Source organism: Lepidochelys kempii, chromosome 2, assembly GCF_965140285.1.
Source record: "Lepidochelys kempii isolate rLepKem1 chromosome 2, rLepKem1.hap1, whole genome shotgun sequence".
Taxonomy (NCBI): domain Eukaryota; kingdom Metazoa; phylum Chordata; order Testudines; family Cheloniidae; genus Lepidochelys; species Lepidochelys kempii.
The window spans coordinates 264,703,643-264,723,318 of NC_136381.1; the positions used below are offsets into that span (position 1 = coordinate 264,703,643).

A 19,676-nucleotide genomic window follows, 5' to 3' on the forward strand; every position below is an offset into this window, starting at 1 on the left:
ATAGAGGGGAACGATCACGTCCCTCGATCTGCTCGCTATGCCCCTACTTATACATCCCAAAATGCCATTGGCCTTCTTGGCAACAAGGGCACACTGCTGACTCATATCCAGCTTCTCGTCCACTGTCACCCCTAGGTCCTTTTCCGCAGAACTGCTGCCTAGCCATTCGGTCCCTAGTCTGTAGCTGTGCATTGGGTTCTTCCGTCCCAAGTGCAGGACCCTGCACTTATCCTTATTGAACCTCATCAGATTTCTTTTGGCCCAATCCTCTAATTTGTCTAGGTCCTTCTGTATCCTATCCCTCCCCTCCAGCGTATCTACCACTCCTCCCAGTTTAGAGGGTGAGTTTGAGGAGAGGGGAGTTTGAGGAGGGACTTGAAGGAGGACAAGGAGGTGGCTTTGGAGATTTTGATAGGGAGTTTTCCCCACATGCTGGGGCCAGAGGGAGAGTATTTTGGGCCTGAATTTCATAGATTATAAAGGCAGAAGGCATGGGCAGTGGGTGTAATAGGCCTGGGGAGGCTAAGCCTCTCCAAACCCAGGCCGTGGCCCTGCCCTCGCTTCCCCTCTCCCCCAAAACCAGCAGGGGCTCAGCTTGGGGCTTGGCAGGCTAGAGGCCCTGGGCGTCTGGGGCCGGCTTGTGGCCCAGGGCTCAGAGCAGTGGGGTGGGCAGGCCGCTGCTCGGGATGGATGAGGCTGGTGGCCTGGGACTTGAGGAGGCCAGCGTGGCTGAGGGGGGCCAACCAGCAACCTGGGGCTTGGGGTGACTGAGGCGGGTAGGCTGGGGCTCCTCTGGCTGTGCGGCTGGGGAGACCTCAGGGCTCTGGAGAGAGAGGGGGGCGGAAGGGGAGGGCCTCAGGCCGAAGAGTCGGGGCTGGGGGGGCAGGCCTCCCCAACGGGGGGGGGGGGTGTTCATGCCCCGCCCTTGACAGAAGGGTCACTATAATCATCTCATCTGACCTCCTGTGTAACATCTCCTGAATTAAATTCCTGTTGGAACTAGAGCATAGCTTTCAGGGGAAAACAGAGTCCAATCTTAATTTAAAAATTAGTTTCCATGGAGCATCCACCATTTCAGCTGATCATTTTTTGTGGAGTCCTAAATCAGGCCCTCCCACAATTTGTCGCACTGCACTATGAGTAATCTTTCCCCTTTGAAGTCTTTGTCTCTTTAGAAATAACTAAACAAGTTAAGATTCAGGAAGGAGCAAATGCGTTCGCGAATCCCATCAATTCCCTTGCCCAAATCTTCTCGGATTTCGATAAGGAAAGCAAAGCGTGTCAGTCATTTTAGCTCCTTTGTTGTAATACACGCTTTTGGGGGACCTGTGTTTAAATCCATATTTAATAAAGGAACACAAAGTAGCTTGTTGTAAAAATTACACTTCCCTTTCCCAGCCTCCCAGCAGTGAAAAGTGATTTAGCTCTTTGATGGTTTGAGAGCTGAACATAGAAAGAAAACATCAAAAGCGGGATCAGAGCTGATTGTTAATTTAAAAGGGAGATGTTTTTTCAGAGGAGGTGGCTGCCTTCAACTGTGTGTGTCCGGGAACTGGAAAAGATGGTTTTCAGAAGCCGAATAGCAAAGAAGCCAGCAGGATGTTAATGCAAAGATAAGGAAGAGATTTAAATTGCGCACGGAGGGGAGAATATTTATTATTTACAGCAATGGTTCTCAACCAGGGGTCCGGGCCAAAAGCAGGTTTCAGGGAGGGGAGTGCGCCAAGCAGGACCAGCATTAGACTCCCTAGGGGCACAGGGCAGAAAGCCAAAATCCCACCACATGGGGCTGAAGTTCGGGGCTATGAGCCCTACCATCCGGGGCTGAAGCTGAAGCCTGAGCAATGTAGCTATGTGGGGGCCCTGTGGCATGGGGCCCCAGGCAATTGCCTGGGTTGCTACCCCCTAACGCTGGCCCTGGCTTTTATATGCAGAAAACAAATTATTGTGGCACAGATGGGCTGTGGCATTTTTATAGCATGTGGGTGGGTTGGGTGGGGGGGCTCAGAAAGTAAAAGGTCAAGAACCCCTGATTTGCAAGGTGTCACCAGTTAGTCGCTGGCAGGCCGGGATCTTCCCACGGCACAGGAGACAGGGAAAAGGAGGATAGACCAGTTCTTAAGACCATGTGGGTATTTATTTCACTAGCACTTGCATTCACTCCCACAGCCCCATAAGTGTTCAGTGTGCTCGAAGTCTGTTCCCTTCAGAGGAGCCCCTTGTCTCTATGTAGGCAAGCCATGGCCTGGGTGGGCCCAAAGTCCAGATCCAGTCCCTTCTTTCCAGACTCTGCCATGCTTCACGGTGCCACCACAGTCTGACCTGGTGCTGCCTTGAGCAGCCCCCTCACCAGGGCCATTTCTCTCTCCTCTCCTTCACACTGCTTTACTGGCATACCTTTCCCTGGTGCCATCTGCCCTCCAAGTCAGAGGAGCCTGTATTTTATAGGGCCACAGACTCCTCCCCCTCCCAGCATGCTTTGCTGAAAGCATATTAATAGCCAGGGCTCCCTTCCCCAGCTCTATCAGAGGATGAAACCAGCTGGATTGTGCCAGAGCCAGGTAGGCACAAGGCTACTTCCTGCTAAGTCTGGCTTCTCAAAGGCTATTTTTTCCTTCTTCCATTGTGACAGCTACTTTGTCACTCCAGGGCTCTGTGCCGTTCCCTTCCTTTTCCTGATGCTAGAGCAGATCAGTTTCATGAAGCTATAGAGGTCTATATGATGCCCTATTACAGAGTTAAATTTTGGGGTGAGGGAGGTGAGACAGACATGTTATTTCAGCCTCCACCCACTGCATAAGCACCACCTACTTGAGACAGAGGCCTCTCAGTTGCCTGCAAATGTTAAAACTATGATCACATGAGCTGTGCTGGGCTTCAATCCCCTTTGGTGGAATTTTTCTACATCCATGTTGTTCCCTCCAGATGTGGCTTCTCCTTGGTGGGGTTCAGCTGATCCTCTGGGCTCAACTCCTCTCCCCTCATTGTTGATGTTCTGCCAGGCTTTTTGGAATTACCTTCTTCATGGCTGGTTTAAAAGAAACTAAATGGTAGCTTTCTTCTAAGTAGCCTCTGCTCAGGATATCAAAATGAGCTGTCACTCACATTACTAGGTGCAACTCTCCAGAATCTGAACCTCTCCTTTCTCACCTGCTTTGATCTCCACAGAAAGAGTGAGCAATGCTGATGTTTAAATTCTCATAATTGAACATCCATGTCCAAAAAACCATGGAGATGAATGGGGGAGCTGACACCTGTCAGAGCTCTTGTCTCAGGCTCTCTGCAAACTCAGGCAGGCATTACCACAAGAGTTCATATTTTGAAGGTTTCCTGCCCAATCATAAGGGTCAGAGACTTACTTTAAAAAAAAATGAAAGCTGAAATTCTGAAGAATAAGATGGGAGATTGAAAGAGGTAACGGTACATCCTACTGCTCTGTAAGTCAGTGAGGAATCACCAACCTTGCTTTATTAACCCAAAAGGATCCAACTAAATGCACAGTGTCTCGAACTACTCTCAACCACCCAGTCAGGATCTTACCCAGCCGTCATCTTCCCCCATAATAAGCTGAAGCTATTAATAATATAGTTCAAAAGGTGGTCACATGACCTCTGGGGGGGGGGGGGAGTTGTAGGTCCTCCCCAAGCAACGACAGAATGCCAGCTCTTAAAGGGCCCAAGAGCTATAACAGGTGCACTGAGGTTCATATCTGTGCCCTAAAGCCCTGTTATGTGGCCCAGCACTAGTCCTGCCCAATTGTGGGAACAGAAACAACAAAAGGTTAAAAAGCTGACATAAAGAAAGAATATAAAACCTTGCATTGTAAGATACTATCAGGCCTATGGGGAAACGATACAATCTCCTACACAGACAGAGGACTATATACTGCATTAACTAATAGCTTACATTTCCAGGTGATCTTCACAGTGAAAAAGGTTGGAAACTTTCCATTCCAAGTGGACATTAACATTGGCATTTAGAGAGTCCCAGAATGCTTTGCATTGATTTCTTGTGTGATGGTGGAACAGCAAGATATGCAGGAAATGCAATTACATCATACTGGTTGGAAGGGAGCAAGCCATAAAATAAATGCTAGTTAGAGCAGAAATTGTCCTGAAATGCACCCAAACCCTTCCTAATAAGCAGCCCAGGCTCTCACTCTTATTAAGATAGAAAACTGATCACACAAAGTCCAAAGTGAAAGGAGGCGGAGTATACCATGTGTAATTACTTCCTCTGAGCAATGAAGAAATACAGAAATCATCTCAGCAAGTTCGCAGTAGACACTAAACTGGGAGGAGAGGCAGATACGCTGGACGGTAGGGATAGGATACAGAGGGACCTGGACAAATTGGAGGATTGGGCCAAAAGAAATCTGATGAGGTTCAACAAGGACAAGTGCAGAGTCCTGCACTTAGGATGGAAGAATCCCATGCACCGCTACAGACTAGGGACCGAATGGCTAGGCAGCAGTTCTACAGAAAAGGACCTAGGGGTTACAGTGGATGAGAAGCTGGATATGAGTCAACAGTGTGCCCTTGTTGCCAAGAAGGCTAATGCCAAAGTAGGAGCATTGCCAGCAGATCGAGGGACGTGATCGTTCCCCTCTATTCGACACTGGTGAGACCTCATCTGGAGTACTGTGTCCAGTTTTGGGCCCCACACTACAAGAAGGATGTGGAAAAATTGGAAAGAGTCCAGTGGAGGGCAACAAAAATGATTAGGGGGCTGGAGCACATGACTTATGAGGAGAGTGGGAACTGGAGATGTTTAGTCTTCAGAAGAGAAGAATGAGCAGGGGATTTGATAGCTGCTTATCAAAGGAGGTTCCAAAGAGGATGGATCTAGACTGTTCTCAGTGGTACCAGATGACAGAACAAGGAGTAATGGTCTCAAGTTGCAGTGGGGGAAGTCTGAGTTGGATATTAGGAAACACTATTTCACTAGGAGGGTGGGGAAACATGGAATGGGTTACCTAGGGAGGTGGTGGAATCTCCTTCCTTAGAAGTTTTTAAGGTCAGGCTTGACAAAGCCCTGGCTGGGATGATTTAGTTGGAGATTGGTCCTGTTTTGAGCAGGGGGTTGGACTAGATGACCTCCTGAGGTCCCTTCCAACCCTGATCTTCTATGATTCTATGATTCTTGCTGCAGTGCTCTGATGTACCTGGTCCCAGATTTTATTCACCTGCCTATTCCTCCTTTTACAGCTAATAATAATGGTAATATTTAACATCCACCCCAGCATGTGGCAACATCACAGGACTCAATCCTCAGTTGCGACTGGTGCTCAGCAGACCTTGGGTTGGGGGACTTTCTGTTACCTTCCCACACACATACCCACCCCTGGGGCTGGGCTGGAGTCAGTTCAGTTCAGCCCTCAGCACAATACACTCATGTCCCACTGCAATGGCTTCCAAGGGGCTATTTCTCCTGCTCTGATTAACAAAATGGGTCCCAAAATGTTTTGCAATGTCCTGTGTGAGCTGATATGCAGGATTTGAATTGTGGTACGGTGGTACAGCATTGTGCCTGGAGGGCTGTATGAAGTTTGCACGCACCTTCCTCTTACAGCCATCCGTAGCCAGGCTGCAGTGTGGTCTAGTTGCTAGTGAACTGGGGTGGGGTGCAGAAGACCTGGGTTCTATATCTGACTCTGTGACCTTAGGCAAGGCTCTGTGCCTCAGTTTACCCATCTGTAAAATGGGGGTAATGATACTGCCCTTCTTGATAAAGTGCTATGAATGAAAAGGCGAGATAATTACTAGGTATTCTTATAAACCATCACCTGGGACTAAGAGAAAAGAAAAGGAGTACTTATGGCACCTTAGAGACTACCCAATTTATTTGAGCATAAGCTTTCGTGAGCTACAGCTCACTTCATCAGATGCATACTGAATCCTTTATAGCAACAAATCATGAACTAAAGAACTAGGGTCCAGCTCCTCAAGGGTGTTGGTAACTCTCATTGATTTCCCTAGTTCCAGGGTCCCGGGCCAAACACCACTATGTTAATGAGAGGCTTTTCATTGATTACAAAGGGCTTTGGATCGGGCCCTAAGCCCTCTGCTTGGGAGCTGTAGCAGAGCCTGTGGGTAAGGCACCAAGTGAACTGCACATCCTACACTGAACGATGTGTTACAGTCACCCGTGTGCTTGGTAGGTGTGGTCAGTGACCTACCCACCAGTCAGCAACATCATCCTAGCAATAAATCCACAAGGACACATTCCCGTCTCTCATCTTAAGATGAGCAAAGCTCAGTTACCTGCAGTTTATGCTGGACAGCACAAAAGGGCAAAGGATAAAAGCATCTAGATAACTGCCCCCACTTAGAGCCAGCAAAATGCTTTACAGTCCCTAATGCTTACCTGCAATTAACCTTTGCTTCTGTTTTCTCCTTCCCTTGGGACTTTCCAGTGACCCTTGATGATAGTGAGATTCCATTATGATTTCTCTTCCGGTAATTGTTTAAAGGGATGGATAGTTTCTGCAACACACCCCAGAAGGGGGATCAGTTGCTCTGGTTTCACTGACAGCCCAACACAGATGGCGATGAAAGCCCTGGAAATGATCACATTCCCCTGCTCTGTTCGGTGAAATAAAGGAGTGTCCCTCTGGAACCCTTTACTTTTTGTCAAAGTGACACCTCCCTGCTCAGGGGAGGCCAGACTGATGGAGCACAAACTCTTCCCCGGGGGTGAAATTCACCTTTGCAAAAAGCCTGAGAACTACCCAAGTCTGGTTTTGAAGGTTTAAGGGGGACATATGTGATGCCAAGGTACTTTCCTGGCCCTCTGCACAGGGATAAATTTCACCCATAGTGAATGAGAAGCACTAGGCAGCTGATGGAGAGGGGAATGGAGTCTCACTCCTCGCTTTCCCCCATCTCCCCAGGTTAGCATGAAGGGCCTGATTGTGAACCCCCAGTAGCATAACTCCATTGATCCTGCTCCTCCAGTGCTGAGGAAGGTAGCATAGAATCAGAGGATCTCAGGGTTGGAAGGGACCTCAGGAGGTCATCTAGTCCAACCCCCTGCTCAAAGCAGGACCCACCCCCAATTTTTTTTTGCCCCAGATCCCTAAATGGCCCCCTCAAGGATTGAAATCAACCCTGGGTTTAGCAGGCCAGTGCTCAAATCACTGAGCTAAAGGTAAATCAGATGCTCCTATTGACTCTCATAACATAAGGGGGCATCCAATTAAAATGAAAGGCAGCAAATTTAAAACGGAGCAAAGGGAATCCTTTTATACGCAGCACATGGAAGTCATTGCCACAAGATGTCATTGAAGCCAAGAGCACAGCAGGAGTCAGAAAAGGACTGGATGTTTGGGCACTGCAAACGGCCAGAGTTACATTAGAAAGGTTTCAGGAAAAGAAACTCAGATGTTTCAAAGGGATACAAACCCTCATGCTTCTGGGTATAAACTAATTGGAGGGTAGGAGGGAACTGTCCCTGTGGGCATGGTATTTTATAATTGCCTACTTTGGTGCTTTTTGCACTTTCCTCTGAAGCAGCTGATGCTGGCCACTGTCAGAGACAAAGCACAGGGCTAGATAGACCATGGGTCTGATCAAATATGGAAATTCCCTTATTCTAGGCAATTATACACTAGAGAGAAATTTTGGAGTCCTAGAGACTAGAGAAAAATTCTTATCAGATGTAAAAACCCGGGCCCAAATTGTGAACTGGTGTCAATCAGCATAGCTCAAGGTGTGGTCCTCTTCAACCACCCGTCAGCTCGCCTGTCTTCTAGATGCCTTTTATGGTCGCTTTTGCCAACACAGGAGAGGACGATGGAATCTGGTCGGCATAATGAGTGGTCAGCGATTACAGTCGTTAGTCACTCTCTCATCACCGACCCAACCAAGACCTGCCAAGACACCCGTGGCCATGCCTGAACCAGTTTCGAACAGGACAGAGCAATTGTGTGGCCAATCTCTTCAAAGAGGTTTTCTCTAACGCTCTATGATGCAGCTGCAGTCAACTTCAGACTATGTCGTGTCTCCTTGATGAGTGCCCACTGACTTAGTTTGACGGTGGGCTATGGGCTCTCCACCTGGCTGGGAACACTGCGCATATGCTGAGAGAGAGTAGTTAGAGCAGCAGGCTGGGGGTCAAGAGATTTGAGTTCACTTCTAGGCTCTGCTACAAACTCCCTGTGTGGTTTTTGGGCAAGTCACGTAGTCTGCCTTGTTCCTTGTGAAATGGGGATGCTACTAACCTAGCTCACGGGGAGCTTGTGAGGGTAAAATCAGTTGAGCGTTGTGGTGATCTCAGATTCTGTGGTGATGAAGGGGGGATAAAGAACCTAGACAGATGATTCTAGTGAAGTCAATGGGGCAGGATTCCCAACTGACATAGCTGCACTAAGATCTGCATTCTCCCACTAATGTCTGTTGGCTGTGATCTGGTGAACCCTTTACTTGTGCTAGCAAACTTAACTGAGACCAGCTGTCTCCTCTCTCCCAGTTATAACCCTGTGCTGTATCTTCAAGTGCCGGATTCCACGGACAAAGAAAGAGATTGAGGCCCGGTATGCACAACGGCAGGCAGCCAAGACCTATGCAGACAAACTGGAGACCGTACCACCGCTCAGCGAGCTGACGGAGATCCCTGGAGGTACACCCACACCCCCGTCTCTTCTCCCAGAGACAAAGCGCCAGATTGTCCGCGGGCACAAATCTGTGTTGCTCCAGAGAGTTCAATGGCAATCTGCACCCATGGAAAATCCGGCCCCATAATTTACTGTGCAAAGCTCCTCTGCTTTGCTTGCACTCTTTGTGTCGTTTAACTTTCGTGACAGAAAGCACTATCGCTAAGATAAAAAGGCCAGATCCGCAGCTGGTGTCAATCCGCAGAGCTCCATTGAAGGCAGTTAGCTCAGATCCGCAGCTGGTGTCAATGAGCACAGCTCTACTGAAATCAACAATTTAACGTAACTGAGGATCTGGCCCCATTCTTTTTCCATTCTAAAGGCCACATTCTGAGGTGAAGCCCAAGGGGTAGCAAATGAGTTTCACCTTTTTGTTTTGAAATGGCACTTCATCTAGAAATTTTGCTTTTATTTTTTTTCCCAAAAAGGGTGGGTAAAATACCGGAGAAAGACTCAAAAGAAAAAGAAAAACTGGGAAAAAAGTTCATTTGGGGTTGAGCAAAGCATTTTGTTTGACCCAAAATGAATTTTTAGGGGGGCGGGGTTCAGCCTCCGAACTGAAAAATCAATTATTCACTCAGCTCTATTAACATTTCCGCTGCCCCTTAAATGGCCTGCCAGTCCAGACTGCCAAGTGCATCTCTGTCACTGTGATCTTGTCATGGTTTCTTCTCCTGTCACTCACTTCTCCTAATTCTATACTCTAGGCTCTACTGAAAGCCTTCCAACTCTCTCTGGTCATGTCCAGTCCAGACCTCTCAACTCTCTGCCTGTGGTGAAGGAAGAAGATGAAATGGCCCTACAAGGAAATTAGGGGGAATGTCTGTCTGTCTGTCTCTGTGGTGTCTCCTTTCCATGGCTTCGCAGAGGAGATGTGGACTTTGGAACTCACTGTTCTCCTTTCCTTCCCTCTGTTTCACCTTCACTCTACCTTCTTCCTAAGGGTTTTCTTTTTAACATTGCTCTGTAAGCCCAACCAGTAGTCACTAGGCTTTAGAGGAGCTTGGAGGTTCATTGCCCCAAGCCTAGATCTTCAAAGGTATTTAAACTGCCTAACTGCCATTGACTTCAATGGGAGATAGGTGCCTAAATATGCCTGAGGATCTAGGTCTCATATTATCACAATCCTGGATATGGAGGGGAGTGGAGAGGCAGATAAGGAAACGGAAGGAATTCAGGCCCCGTTCCAGCAAAACACTAAGACCATGTCCAAATTTAAGCACAGAAGATCTGACCCAAAGCCCACTGAAGCCAATGGAATGATTGTAGGCTAAAGTCCATGAGTCTCCCCATTTAAATCAATGAGTCAGATCCTCAGCTGGTATAGCCCTATCGCATGCAGTACAGCTATGCCTGTAGACCTGGCTTCATGGGATTGCTCGCGTGCTCAAGTGCTGTGCTGGGCTGTGGCCTTAATGAGTCCGCCTGAATTCAACAGACACTGGGTCACGCCCCGTTCCTCGTTACCTCGTGGAAGTCAACGTGCTGAATCCAACCTCAAAGTAAGCCCAGTGAAATCAAGGGATACATTTGGCCCAATGGGGTTGGATGGGTATAAACGACAGCAGAACTGGGCTAGTCATGGAAGTAGGAAATCAGACTGAAAGGTGTCTCTGGTTGTGTTACTAACTACACCTGAGATCATTACAATGGGAAGATGGGAAATGTCCAGGGCTCGGTTATCTGGTACTTTGCAGCTGGTATCAGCATTTATAGCTATGCGATGAGAGTGTAAAATCCTACCATGCTGCCTTCGCAGTATTTTACACCTAATCTGCCCATGTATACATGATTTCGTCATTCGTTCAGTATAATTTATTATTTGTTTGCATTGCCGTAGCACCCAAACATAGATCAGGACCCCATTGTGCTGGGTGGTGTACAAACATACAATGAAAACACAAGTCCCTGTTTGGTACAATCAGTGTCACAAGCTGCAGGGCAGGGAGGAATCAGGCCCTCCTGTTTGTTTTTCCACTTTTTAGGCTGTGTGTATTCTCTTCTTCTTCTTCGCATTTCACTCAAGTTACCAGAATAACTGGTCTGGTCAGTTGCACTTTCTGAACCCCACATCCTTGGCTGTGTAAACTGATGTAGCTCCATTGACTTCAAGATTGGGGCTTTTATCTACCAAATTGTAAGACGGGCAATTTGCTCCATTCACTGCCATAGAACAATGCTGATTTACACCAGCTGGGGACCTGGCCCTAAATGGGTGGAATTTGCCCTGTGCCGAGGTCCTGAATGAGGTTTATGCACCACTTAAGTTTTATAGAGTTAATCTGGTTTCAAACTGACTTAACAGAGCAAAATTTAGCCCCAAAATACGTAGGAACAAATCCTCAACGGGTATATATTAGCATAGACCCACTGAAGTCAAAAGACCAGTGTCAGATTGCACTAGATGAGTTTCTGCCATGTAGTTTGATGGCGCATTTATTCTTGTGAACAAGCAAGAGAGAAAAGTAATTATTTTAATGAATGAATGGTCATTAAGTGCTTTGAAGTTGGAAATCGCTACTTAAGTACTAAGTGCCAATCTCATTATAATCATTAAATACTATTAACAGTTATTGCTGGTTGTTATTTGAACTTCTCCATCCCACTGTTACTGCTATAATGGAATGTACCAACTGATGGCTGGTTCCCTGAGGACTTCTTGATTGTACAGCAGGGGTGATGTCTCTTCTGGACAAAAACAAGGGATGACTTCAGATTGTGCATACAGATCTTGCTCGCCTCATTGACATGTGTCATCTTGCTCACGTTATGTGAGCAATACAAGCAGGGTTTGGCCCTTGCTCTGACTGGCGACGGGACTGCATGTTTTAAGGGCCTGATCCAGTTTCCAGTGGCTTGGCTGGGAGCTGGATTGGTTCCTGTAATGGTCATAAACAAGGAGGCGATCCGTCTTTCCCAAACTTTCCTACAAGGTGTCCGCATTTCCCTCCGATTAAAAAAAAGAGGCTGCATTGTTTTCACTTTACTCTGCAGATCCCTTTGAATAATTACTTTGTAGATACATTATAACTGCTGTGTATTGATCACACTCTTCCATGGCCAAAGTATGTTATTTTTCTATAACACATTGTGTGCACTTGTGGTGACTACTTTGGGGTTAAATGAACATAATAAAGACAGGCCAGATACTTAGCTGGCACAAATTGGTGTAGTTCCAAAAGTCAGTGGAGGAGCTATGGACATTTAAACCTGCCGGGGATCTGATTCTACAGATTCATTATTTGTAAGCTGTTGGGCAGGAATGTAGCCTCACAAGAAATGTTCTGGGGACACATGCCTCCATCTAACATTTGGGATCGTCAGACGAGGGGTTGTGATAAAAAGGTCATTTCTGGCAGATCTTTGTTACCATTTTGCACAATTATGTGGTGTGGAAAAGTGTTGATTTCCTGCTCTCCCCCGCCCCCACACCAAAATGTGAAATTTGTCTTTGAATGTTATCTCATTATTTGAAATAGAAATTCAAAATGTCAAACTTTGTACTCAAAACACAGGAGAGAAAAACAAACCCATTTTCTTTTAAAGAAAATTGTTAATTTTTAAACCCTTTGCCAGAATTAATGACGGGTTGACACAGCTAATACTTAAGGGCCAAATTATGACACACTTACTCCTGTTGAACAGTAGCCTACCTTATTATAGTAACACCCTAGATTCTCCAGCCAAGATCAGGTCCTCATTGTGCTAGGTGCTGTACAAACACATAGTAAGAAACAGTCCCTGCCTCAGAGATCTTACAATATAAACAGGCCCAGAGAAGTGAAGTGATTTGCCCAAGGTCACATTGTAGGTCAGTAACAGAGTCACAAATATTAGCCAGGTCTCCGAACTCCCAGTTCAGTGCCCTTTCCACACTGTTTGTGGAATGAGGTGCTAATTGAGATGAGTACGGGTCTCAGAGTCTGAGCCTGAATAAATAAGAGACAGAAGGCGGAGGTTTGCAGTTCCTGCTCTTTCCTTGTATTGTAGTTGGCACTAAGGACTCCAAGCAGAACCGTAAAGTGTTCACCAAAGACCTCCCTGGGTCCCCAGAGACCTTCTGCTTTATCTTACTGTTAAGACACTTAACAAAACAGGGTCAAATCTTCAGCTGGTGTCAATTGCGTTAACCCCAGTGAAGTCAATGGAGCGATGCTGATTTCAACCAGCTGAGGATTTGGCCCAAGGTAACTTTTTATGCAGTGCTTAATTTGTAATGAAAGAGGTGCCGGGACTCAAGCAGGTATTTTTTTTACATTCATAACTGAGGAAGCAAGCCTAGAGGTGCTGGGGCTCAGCCCTGGCAAGCCCTGGCACAAATTAAGCACTATGTATGTGTAGCTACAGTTAACTCACCTCGCTATCTAGATTCCTAGTTAGAACGACTAAGGAGACAGGGAAATGATCTGAATGTTTCATAGTTACCACTAGTTTAAATGGCAGAAGTGATACAGGGTAGTCAGCAACCAGGGCCAGGTTAAGACTTTTAGAGTCCCTAAGCACTGAAAAGATTATGGTGCCCCCCCATATGTGATTCAAAATAAAAACAATACTATACCATAAAATAAAATGTTATTTTTCGAAATGACACAAAACTTACTTGTATGCTGAAATTAAAATAGCTTCTTTCTAGATTTTCTGATCGCAAAATTCTGGATAAGTTCATTGAAGCTGACTCGACGAAGCATGGCCGCTTCCATACACAATAGGGAAAAAGAATCAAGTCTGTCCTGACACGTTGTTCTTTGAGGGTTTTTTATTCTTTTCAGCTGAGAAAAAGAGTCTTCTGCGGAGCAGTTAATAATCATCAATGTTCAAAAAACACGTAGTGCGATCTCTACATTTGGAAATACACATTGTATTCCATCTTTCAATATTGTGTCATGAAGATCAATGCGACAGAATTTCATTTTTCCTGTTTCATTAAACTTTGCGCGTATATAACAGTGGAACTGCCGTACTTCTCCACAGAGATTCATGTTCAAGTCAAGAGGGTATGAGTCAACTAGCTTTTGGGAACCTTGTGAATATTGTTCGTCAGATAGGTCCATATCGTTTAGAAAAGAAAATCTACTCGATACTTCTTTGTACACGTCACCTCTCCTTTTCATATCAGCTTCAAGTGTATCAGTTATAGCATAGTAAGTAGATACATGAAATTTGTCTCTAGGATTCAATGCTGTTTCTGTTGCGCTGCTATCATTTGCTTGTTTTTTCCTGATTCGCTTGCGGGACTGGGCTTCTTTGTAGTTAGTATCAGACAAGATCTCTTTTGATATGTCTTCAAATCTTTTGAAATCATTCCTCAAAGTGTGTAAGTGGTCTGCTAATGATTGCCAGAGGTCTACACATGTTTTCAAATCCAATTATTTTTCTTGGAGAGCTTGGCTTATGTGGTAAAAGTGTTGTAAAATTTCATTCCACATGGTCAACAGGAATACAAACTCTAGTTCTTGCATCTTGTTTGCAATGTTTTCTGCCTCTCGTCTAGTTTCTCCCTTTTGTGATTGGTCTTCAGCAATACTGTCTAATGCATCCACAATCTTTGAGAAGGACTCCAGAATTGCACTTGTTGCCACGGCATGTGCCTCCCAGCGAGTATTAGAAAGAGATTTCAACACACAATCATGGCCCAAATATGTTTTAAGAGCTGCCCATCGATGTGTTGAGGCAGAAAAAAATGTATAAAGTAACTGGACTGTTGAGAAAAAACTTACTGCCACCGGACAACAATCAACAGCACCGCGGCCAACAAGACTGAGAGAGTGTGCGCAGCACGTGGTATGAATATGGCACGTTTGTTCTGTTCTAAAAGCTTCTTCTGCATTCCTCGATAATCCCCTGACATGTTGGCAGCGTTGTCATAAGATTGACCTCTGCACTTTGAGAAATCTATTTTGCAAACTTGGCACAGATAATGCAGTACTTGATTTGCCATTTCTTCACCAGTGTGGCTTTTCAAATTGAGGAATGTTATAAAGCGTTCAACTGCTTTTCCATCTGTGGGAGAGACATATCTTAGTACAATATTCAATTGATCGATATGTGAAAGATCAGGTGTAGTGTCGACAGACAAACTGAAGTACCCAGCAGTACTTATTTCATCCACAATAGCTGAACGAACTTTGTCACTCATTAGACCAATGAGTTCATCACATATTGTCTTGGATAAGTATGTTGGGTTACCTTTACCAGCATTCCCATATTTTGAGATATGGCCTGCTAAAAATGGGTCAAACTGAGCCACAAGCTCCAACGATCCCAAGGAATTTCCATTCTGCAATGATCCAAATGTGTCATTTGATCCCCGGAAAGGCAGACCACGTTCAGCTAATGTTTGAATAACAGCTATAACACGCTGCAAGACATGTTGCTAGTATTCACACTCCCCTTTAATTCGTTCTTCCAATTTTTGTGTCAATCCAAAGCCCTGTCTTCAATTCCAATATGTCAACATTGAATCTCTGTAAGTAGTGCTATTTTCATGTTGTTCAATTAAAACAGTATTCCGCCAGTCACTAAATCCATCTGCAGCAAACTGGGATGTTGAAGGCTTATATGCAAAAAGTTTGCAAACAAAACCGTACACAGACCCTTTTGATGGTGAATACAGTAGCCATTCTCGAGTGTATTTCTCACCATTCGCTTTCATGCCGAAAAATATTTTTTGTGGACAATACCCACATATCTATTCAGGGGACACCATCACAGGGCCTAATAACATCAGCCACACTATCAGAGGCTCGTTCACCTGCACATCCACCAATGTGATATATGCCATCATGTGCCAGCAATGCCCCTCTGCCATGTACATTGGTCAAACTGGACAGTCTCTACGTAAAAGAATAAATGGACACAAATCAGATGTCAAGAATTATAACATTCATAAACCAGTCGGAGAACACTTCAATCTCTCTGGTCACGCAATCACAGACATGAAGGTCGCTATCTTAAAACAAAAAAAATTCAAATCCAGACTCCAGCGAGAAACTGCTGAATTGGAATTCATTTGCAAATTGGATACTATTAATTTAGGCTTAAATAGAGACTTGGAGTGGCTAAGTCATTATGCAAGGTAGCCTGTTTCCTCTTGTTTTTTCCTACCCCCCCCCCCCAGATGTTCTGGTTTAACTTGGATTTTAACTTGAAGAGTGGTCAGTTTGGATGAGCTATTACCAGCAGGAGAGTGAGTTTGTGTGTGTATGGGGGTGGGGGGGATGTGAGAACCTGGATTTATGCAGGAAATAGCCCAGCTTAATTGTCATGCACATTGTGTAAAGAGTTATCACTTTGGATGGGCTATCACCAGCAGGAGAGTGAATTTGTGTGGGGGGGTGGAGGGTGAGAAAACCTGGATTTGTGCTGGAAATCACTTTAGATAAGCTATTACCAGCAGGACAGTGGGGTGGGAATAGGTATTGTTTCATATTCTCTGTGTATATATAAAGCCTGCTGCAGTTTCCACGATATGCATCTGAAGAAGTGAGCTGTAGCTCACGAAAGCTTATGCTCTAATAAATTGGTTAGTCTCTAAGGTGCCACAAGTCCTCCTTTTCTTTTTGCGAATACAGACTAACACGGCTGTTACTCTGAAATATCTTGTTTGTTTGCCATTGGTAAAAGTCCAATGTGATTTCTCAAATGGCCCAGTGTGGTGCTGACAGTCATTTGGTCCACGATCGATCCAGTAAGCTACATCATCGGTACTGAAAACCCACACCCCAGGATCTTTTCTCCTATTATTTACAGCATGAGCAGGTTCAGTCTCTGACACATCCACACCTTCTAGAACAATGTCTGTTTTACCACCAGGAGTTGGACGATCAGTTACAGTCTCTGACACATCCCCATGTTCTGGAATGGTGTTTGTTTCACCAATAGAAGAATCGTCAGTCTCTGAAACACCTACAGGTTGTGGAACAATGTCCTACTGAGAGAAGATGTTGCTTCTGATGGATTTGCTTTGAAAAATGATGTCAGCTTTGGAAGATTTTGGAAGATTTCACTAGTTTTTTGTTTCTTTTCTTCCACCAGTTTACATTTCTGTGCTCCACTCAGTTGGTTATGTTTCATCCTGCCCCTTATCTCAGTTATCTGAACTTAAAAAAAAAAAAAAAATTACACAACGTACACTATTTTTATCTATATACATATAATATAAGAAAGAAAAAAAACCCAAATCAAGTACGTATAACTCAGAAGAATATATCAATAATAAAACATAAATGTATTGCAGTACATGACAGGATCTGATTTCCTCGCATTATTTCAATCTATGGGCGCCCCCCTGGTTTAGGTGGAGATAAGTAATAAAAAGAGAACAGAAAAACGGGGGGAGAGTGTGGAGTGGAGTGGAGGAAGTCTAACAAAGTTTTGATTTTTCCCATGATGACTACTTCGATGCTGGTTTTAAAATATCAAATATCAAATTTTTTCCAAAAAAAATCTCATTTTTTTTGGTGCCCCCCGCTTTGCTGTTGCCCTAAGCACGTGCTTAGTCTGCCTAGTGGGTAATCCAGCCCTGTCAGCAATACGGCTGGGCAGGAACCAGGTTACTCATGACATGGGAAATTCTGTGATTTAAATATTCCTATTACTAAACAATAATTCTATTCCAAAAGGGAACAAAACCAAAAGTGACATTTCCCGCGAAACAAGTTTCTGAAATGTTCATTGCATGTCACTCAAAACATTTTGTTTTAATAAAATGGAAACATTTTGTTCTGGTTTTTCTCTTTTAGCTTTTAAGCTAATGTTTTATATAAAAACGTGAGTTTGATTTCAAAACCTGTTTTGAAGCAAACAAAAAAAATAAAAACATTCTGTTCCAAAAATGTCGGCATCCTTGGAACACTTCATTTTGGGGGTTTGGAATGAAATGTCATCCCAGCGGACATGTTTTTCTAAACAGCAATTTTCACTGAAAAATGGTTTTGATAAAAAAATCCCCAGTCAGCTGTAGTTGGACCAGCTCAAGCAATCCATTCCAGGATTGCTTGCTCCAGGCCAGTAACACCATGCAGGGCAAGCCTTGTTCCTCACTCTGCAATGCACAGAGCCAGGTTGAGATACCATTAAGGATGTCTGTCTATCTGCTCAGCATAGTAAAGATTCTTCCTGTATTCACAACAACCAAGTCCAGTCTCTTCTCTTCTGCAAGGTACACGCCACACCACAAGAAAAACCCCAGTCAGGTTTTAAAACAAACCAAACAATGGGGGTTCTGCTGCTTTCCTTGGGACACTGTTCCACATTGGACCGTACTGTTAGGGAATTCTCCTTGATTGTCATCTTGGGTCCAATCCCAGTCCCGTTCAAGCCAATAGGATTTTTTTGCCACTGATTTCAAGGGAGCCAGGATTATGATTAGCTGTATCCCATTCCTCCTAATATACCCGTAGATTAATAAATTGATGTTTAAATACAGCAAATCAGGGAGCCAAAGGGAAATATGCAGGGTGTTGGATTGTTAAAGTGAGTTCTGATCTCCCAGATTTGCATATGGGATGCAGGAATTGTCTCTCTTATGGTGAAAGTTACCCCAAAGTAACTTTGTTTTCTTTCCCCCTTCAATCCCTACAGCTCATGTGGCAGAAGAGAAGAAAGAGGAGGTGCCCACCGTCTCAGGGAAAGTGGACCGGGCCCAAATCAAGAAAGAGTGTTCCAAGGGATCCAAGAAGAAAGAGGGCAGAAAGGAGCAGAAAGAAGGGTCCAAGAAAGAGGGGAAAGAAGAGACCAGAAAGAAGGAAGGAGGAAAGGGTGCAGGTGAAAAGAAGCAAAGAGGTGGAAGGAAAGGTGAGAAGGAGACAGACAGAGCTAAGGCAGGAGGCAGCACCAAGGTTGGCAGCAAAGCTGGGGGGAACGCCAAGTCCTCAGCAAGGAAACCCCAGCAAAAGAAGTGATCAGACCAACCGCGGAACTGCTGATATCCCCTCCCCCAAGCACGCGCAATGCTGCAGACCTGATGTGGAGAGTGCAGTCCTAATGCCTTGGACCTGGGAACACGGAGGAGACAAAAGCCTCAGATTCTGGAGGGACATCTGGAGCTACTTGACTGATTTCTTTAAAAGCAAAATCGCCATTGCTACAGAGGTGATGTTTCCGCCAAAGGAGAACCTGCCTCGTTGGCTAGAAAGTTATCGGTGAACAGAATGGCCCGTACAGTGCTGATTGTGTCCCAGCATACAGCCTGGAGTGAGAAATAGGAGCACAGATGGACTCATAGCAGCACAGAGCTGCCAAGAGCTAGAACATCAGGAGCGAGTCCATTTTGCAATCAGAGGTGTGACTGCAGCAGGTCTAGACACACCCGAGCTAGCTTCGATTTAGCTGGCTCGAGAACCAATAGCAGTGAAACGGCAGCAGCATGGGGCTGTACAGCCCTGCCTGGGACCCTGGGTATATACCCGAGTGGCAAGCCCATGCTGCTGCGGCTTCACTCCTTTTGGTGCCCAAACTGGACAGATCAAAGCGGCCTCGGGTACCCCTCTGACTGCAGCATAGACGGTCCCTGGGAGAGTACTTGGCCCATTCCATCTGAGATCAAGATACTCGGCAAGCAGTAGCTAAGCCTCACACCAGCCTTCTGGGATATGTGGCATTCCTTAGAGGGCATGGGTGGTGGGTATCACAGGTCACGGGAGGCTCAGCCTCCCCGAACAGCCAGGTGTGGCCCCAGCCACGCTCTGCCCCTAAGCCCCCTTCTGCTTCCGGCTCTTCCCCCAGGACCCAGGCTGTGCCCAGGACTCAGGGCAGCTGGGGCCAGTGCTCACGCCACCTGGGGCTGGGGGCCGTGCCACCCAGTCCTCCAGGCCTGGGGACGCTTGGGCAGCCCAAGGCTGGAGCGTGGGGCCAGCAGCCTCGAGGGGGTGGGGTGCGGGGGTGGGAGGGGAAGCTTTGGGCTCCGGTACAGGAGTGGGGGTGGAAGGGAGAGGCCTCAGACAGAAGGGCCTGGGCTCTGGGCTATCCTCCCCGAAGGGCGGGTCACATGCTGCCCACGATAGAGGGCTAAACTCAGGCACCA

The 19,676-nt window shown here is 45.8% G+C and overlaps 1 protein-coding gene across 1 annotated transcript in view; it reads left to right on the top strand.

Moving 5' to 3' along the window:
* Nucleotides 1–18,555, top strand: part of TMIE (transmembrane inner ear) — a 61,616-nt gene extending 43,061 nt beyond the window's left edge. Inside the window, exons 3-4 of the mRNA XM_073329684.1 lie at nucleotides 8,470–8,619; nucleotides 18,236–18,555. Of these exons, the coding sequence (XP_073185785.1) occupies nucleotides 8,470–8,619; nucleotides 18,236–18,555 (470 nt within the window). The remainder of the gene's footprint in view (nucleotides 1–8,469; nucleotides 8,620–18,235) is intronic.
* Nucleotides 18,556–19,676: the final 1,121 nt, after the last annotated feature.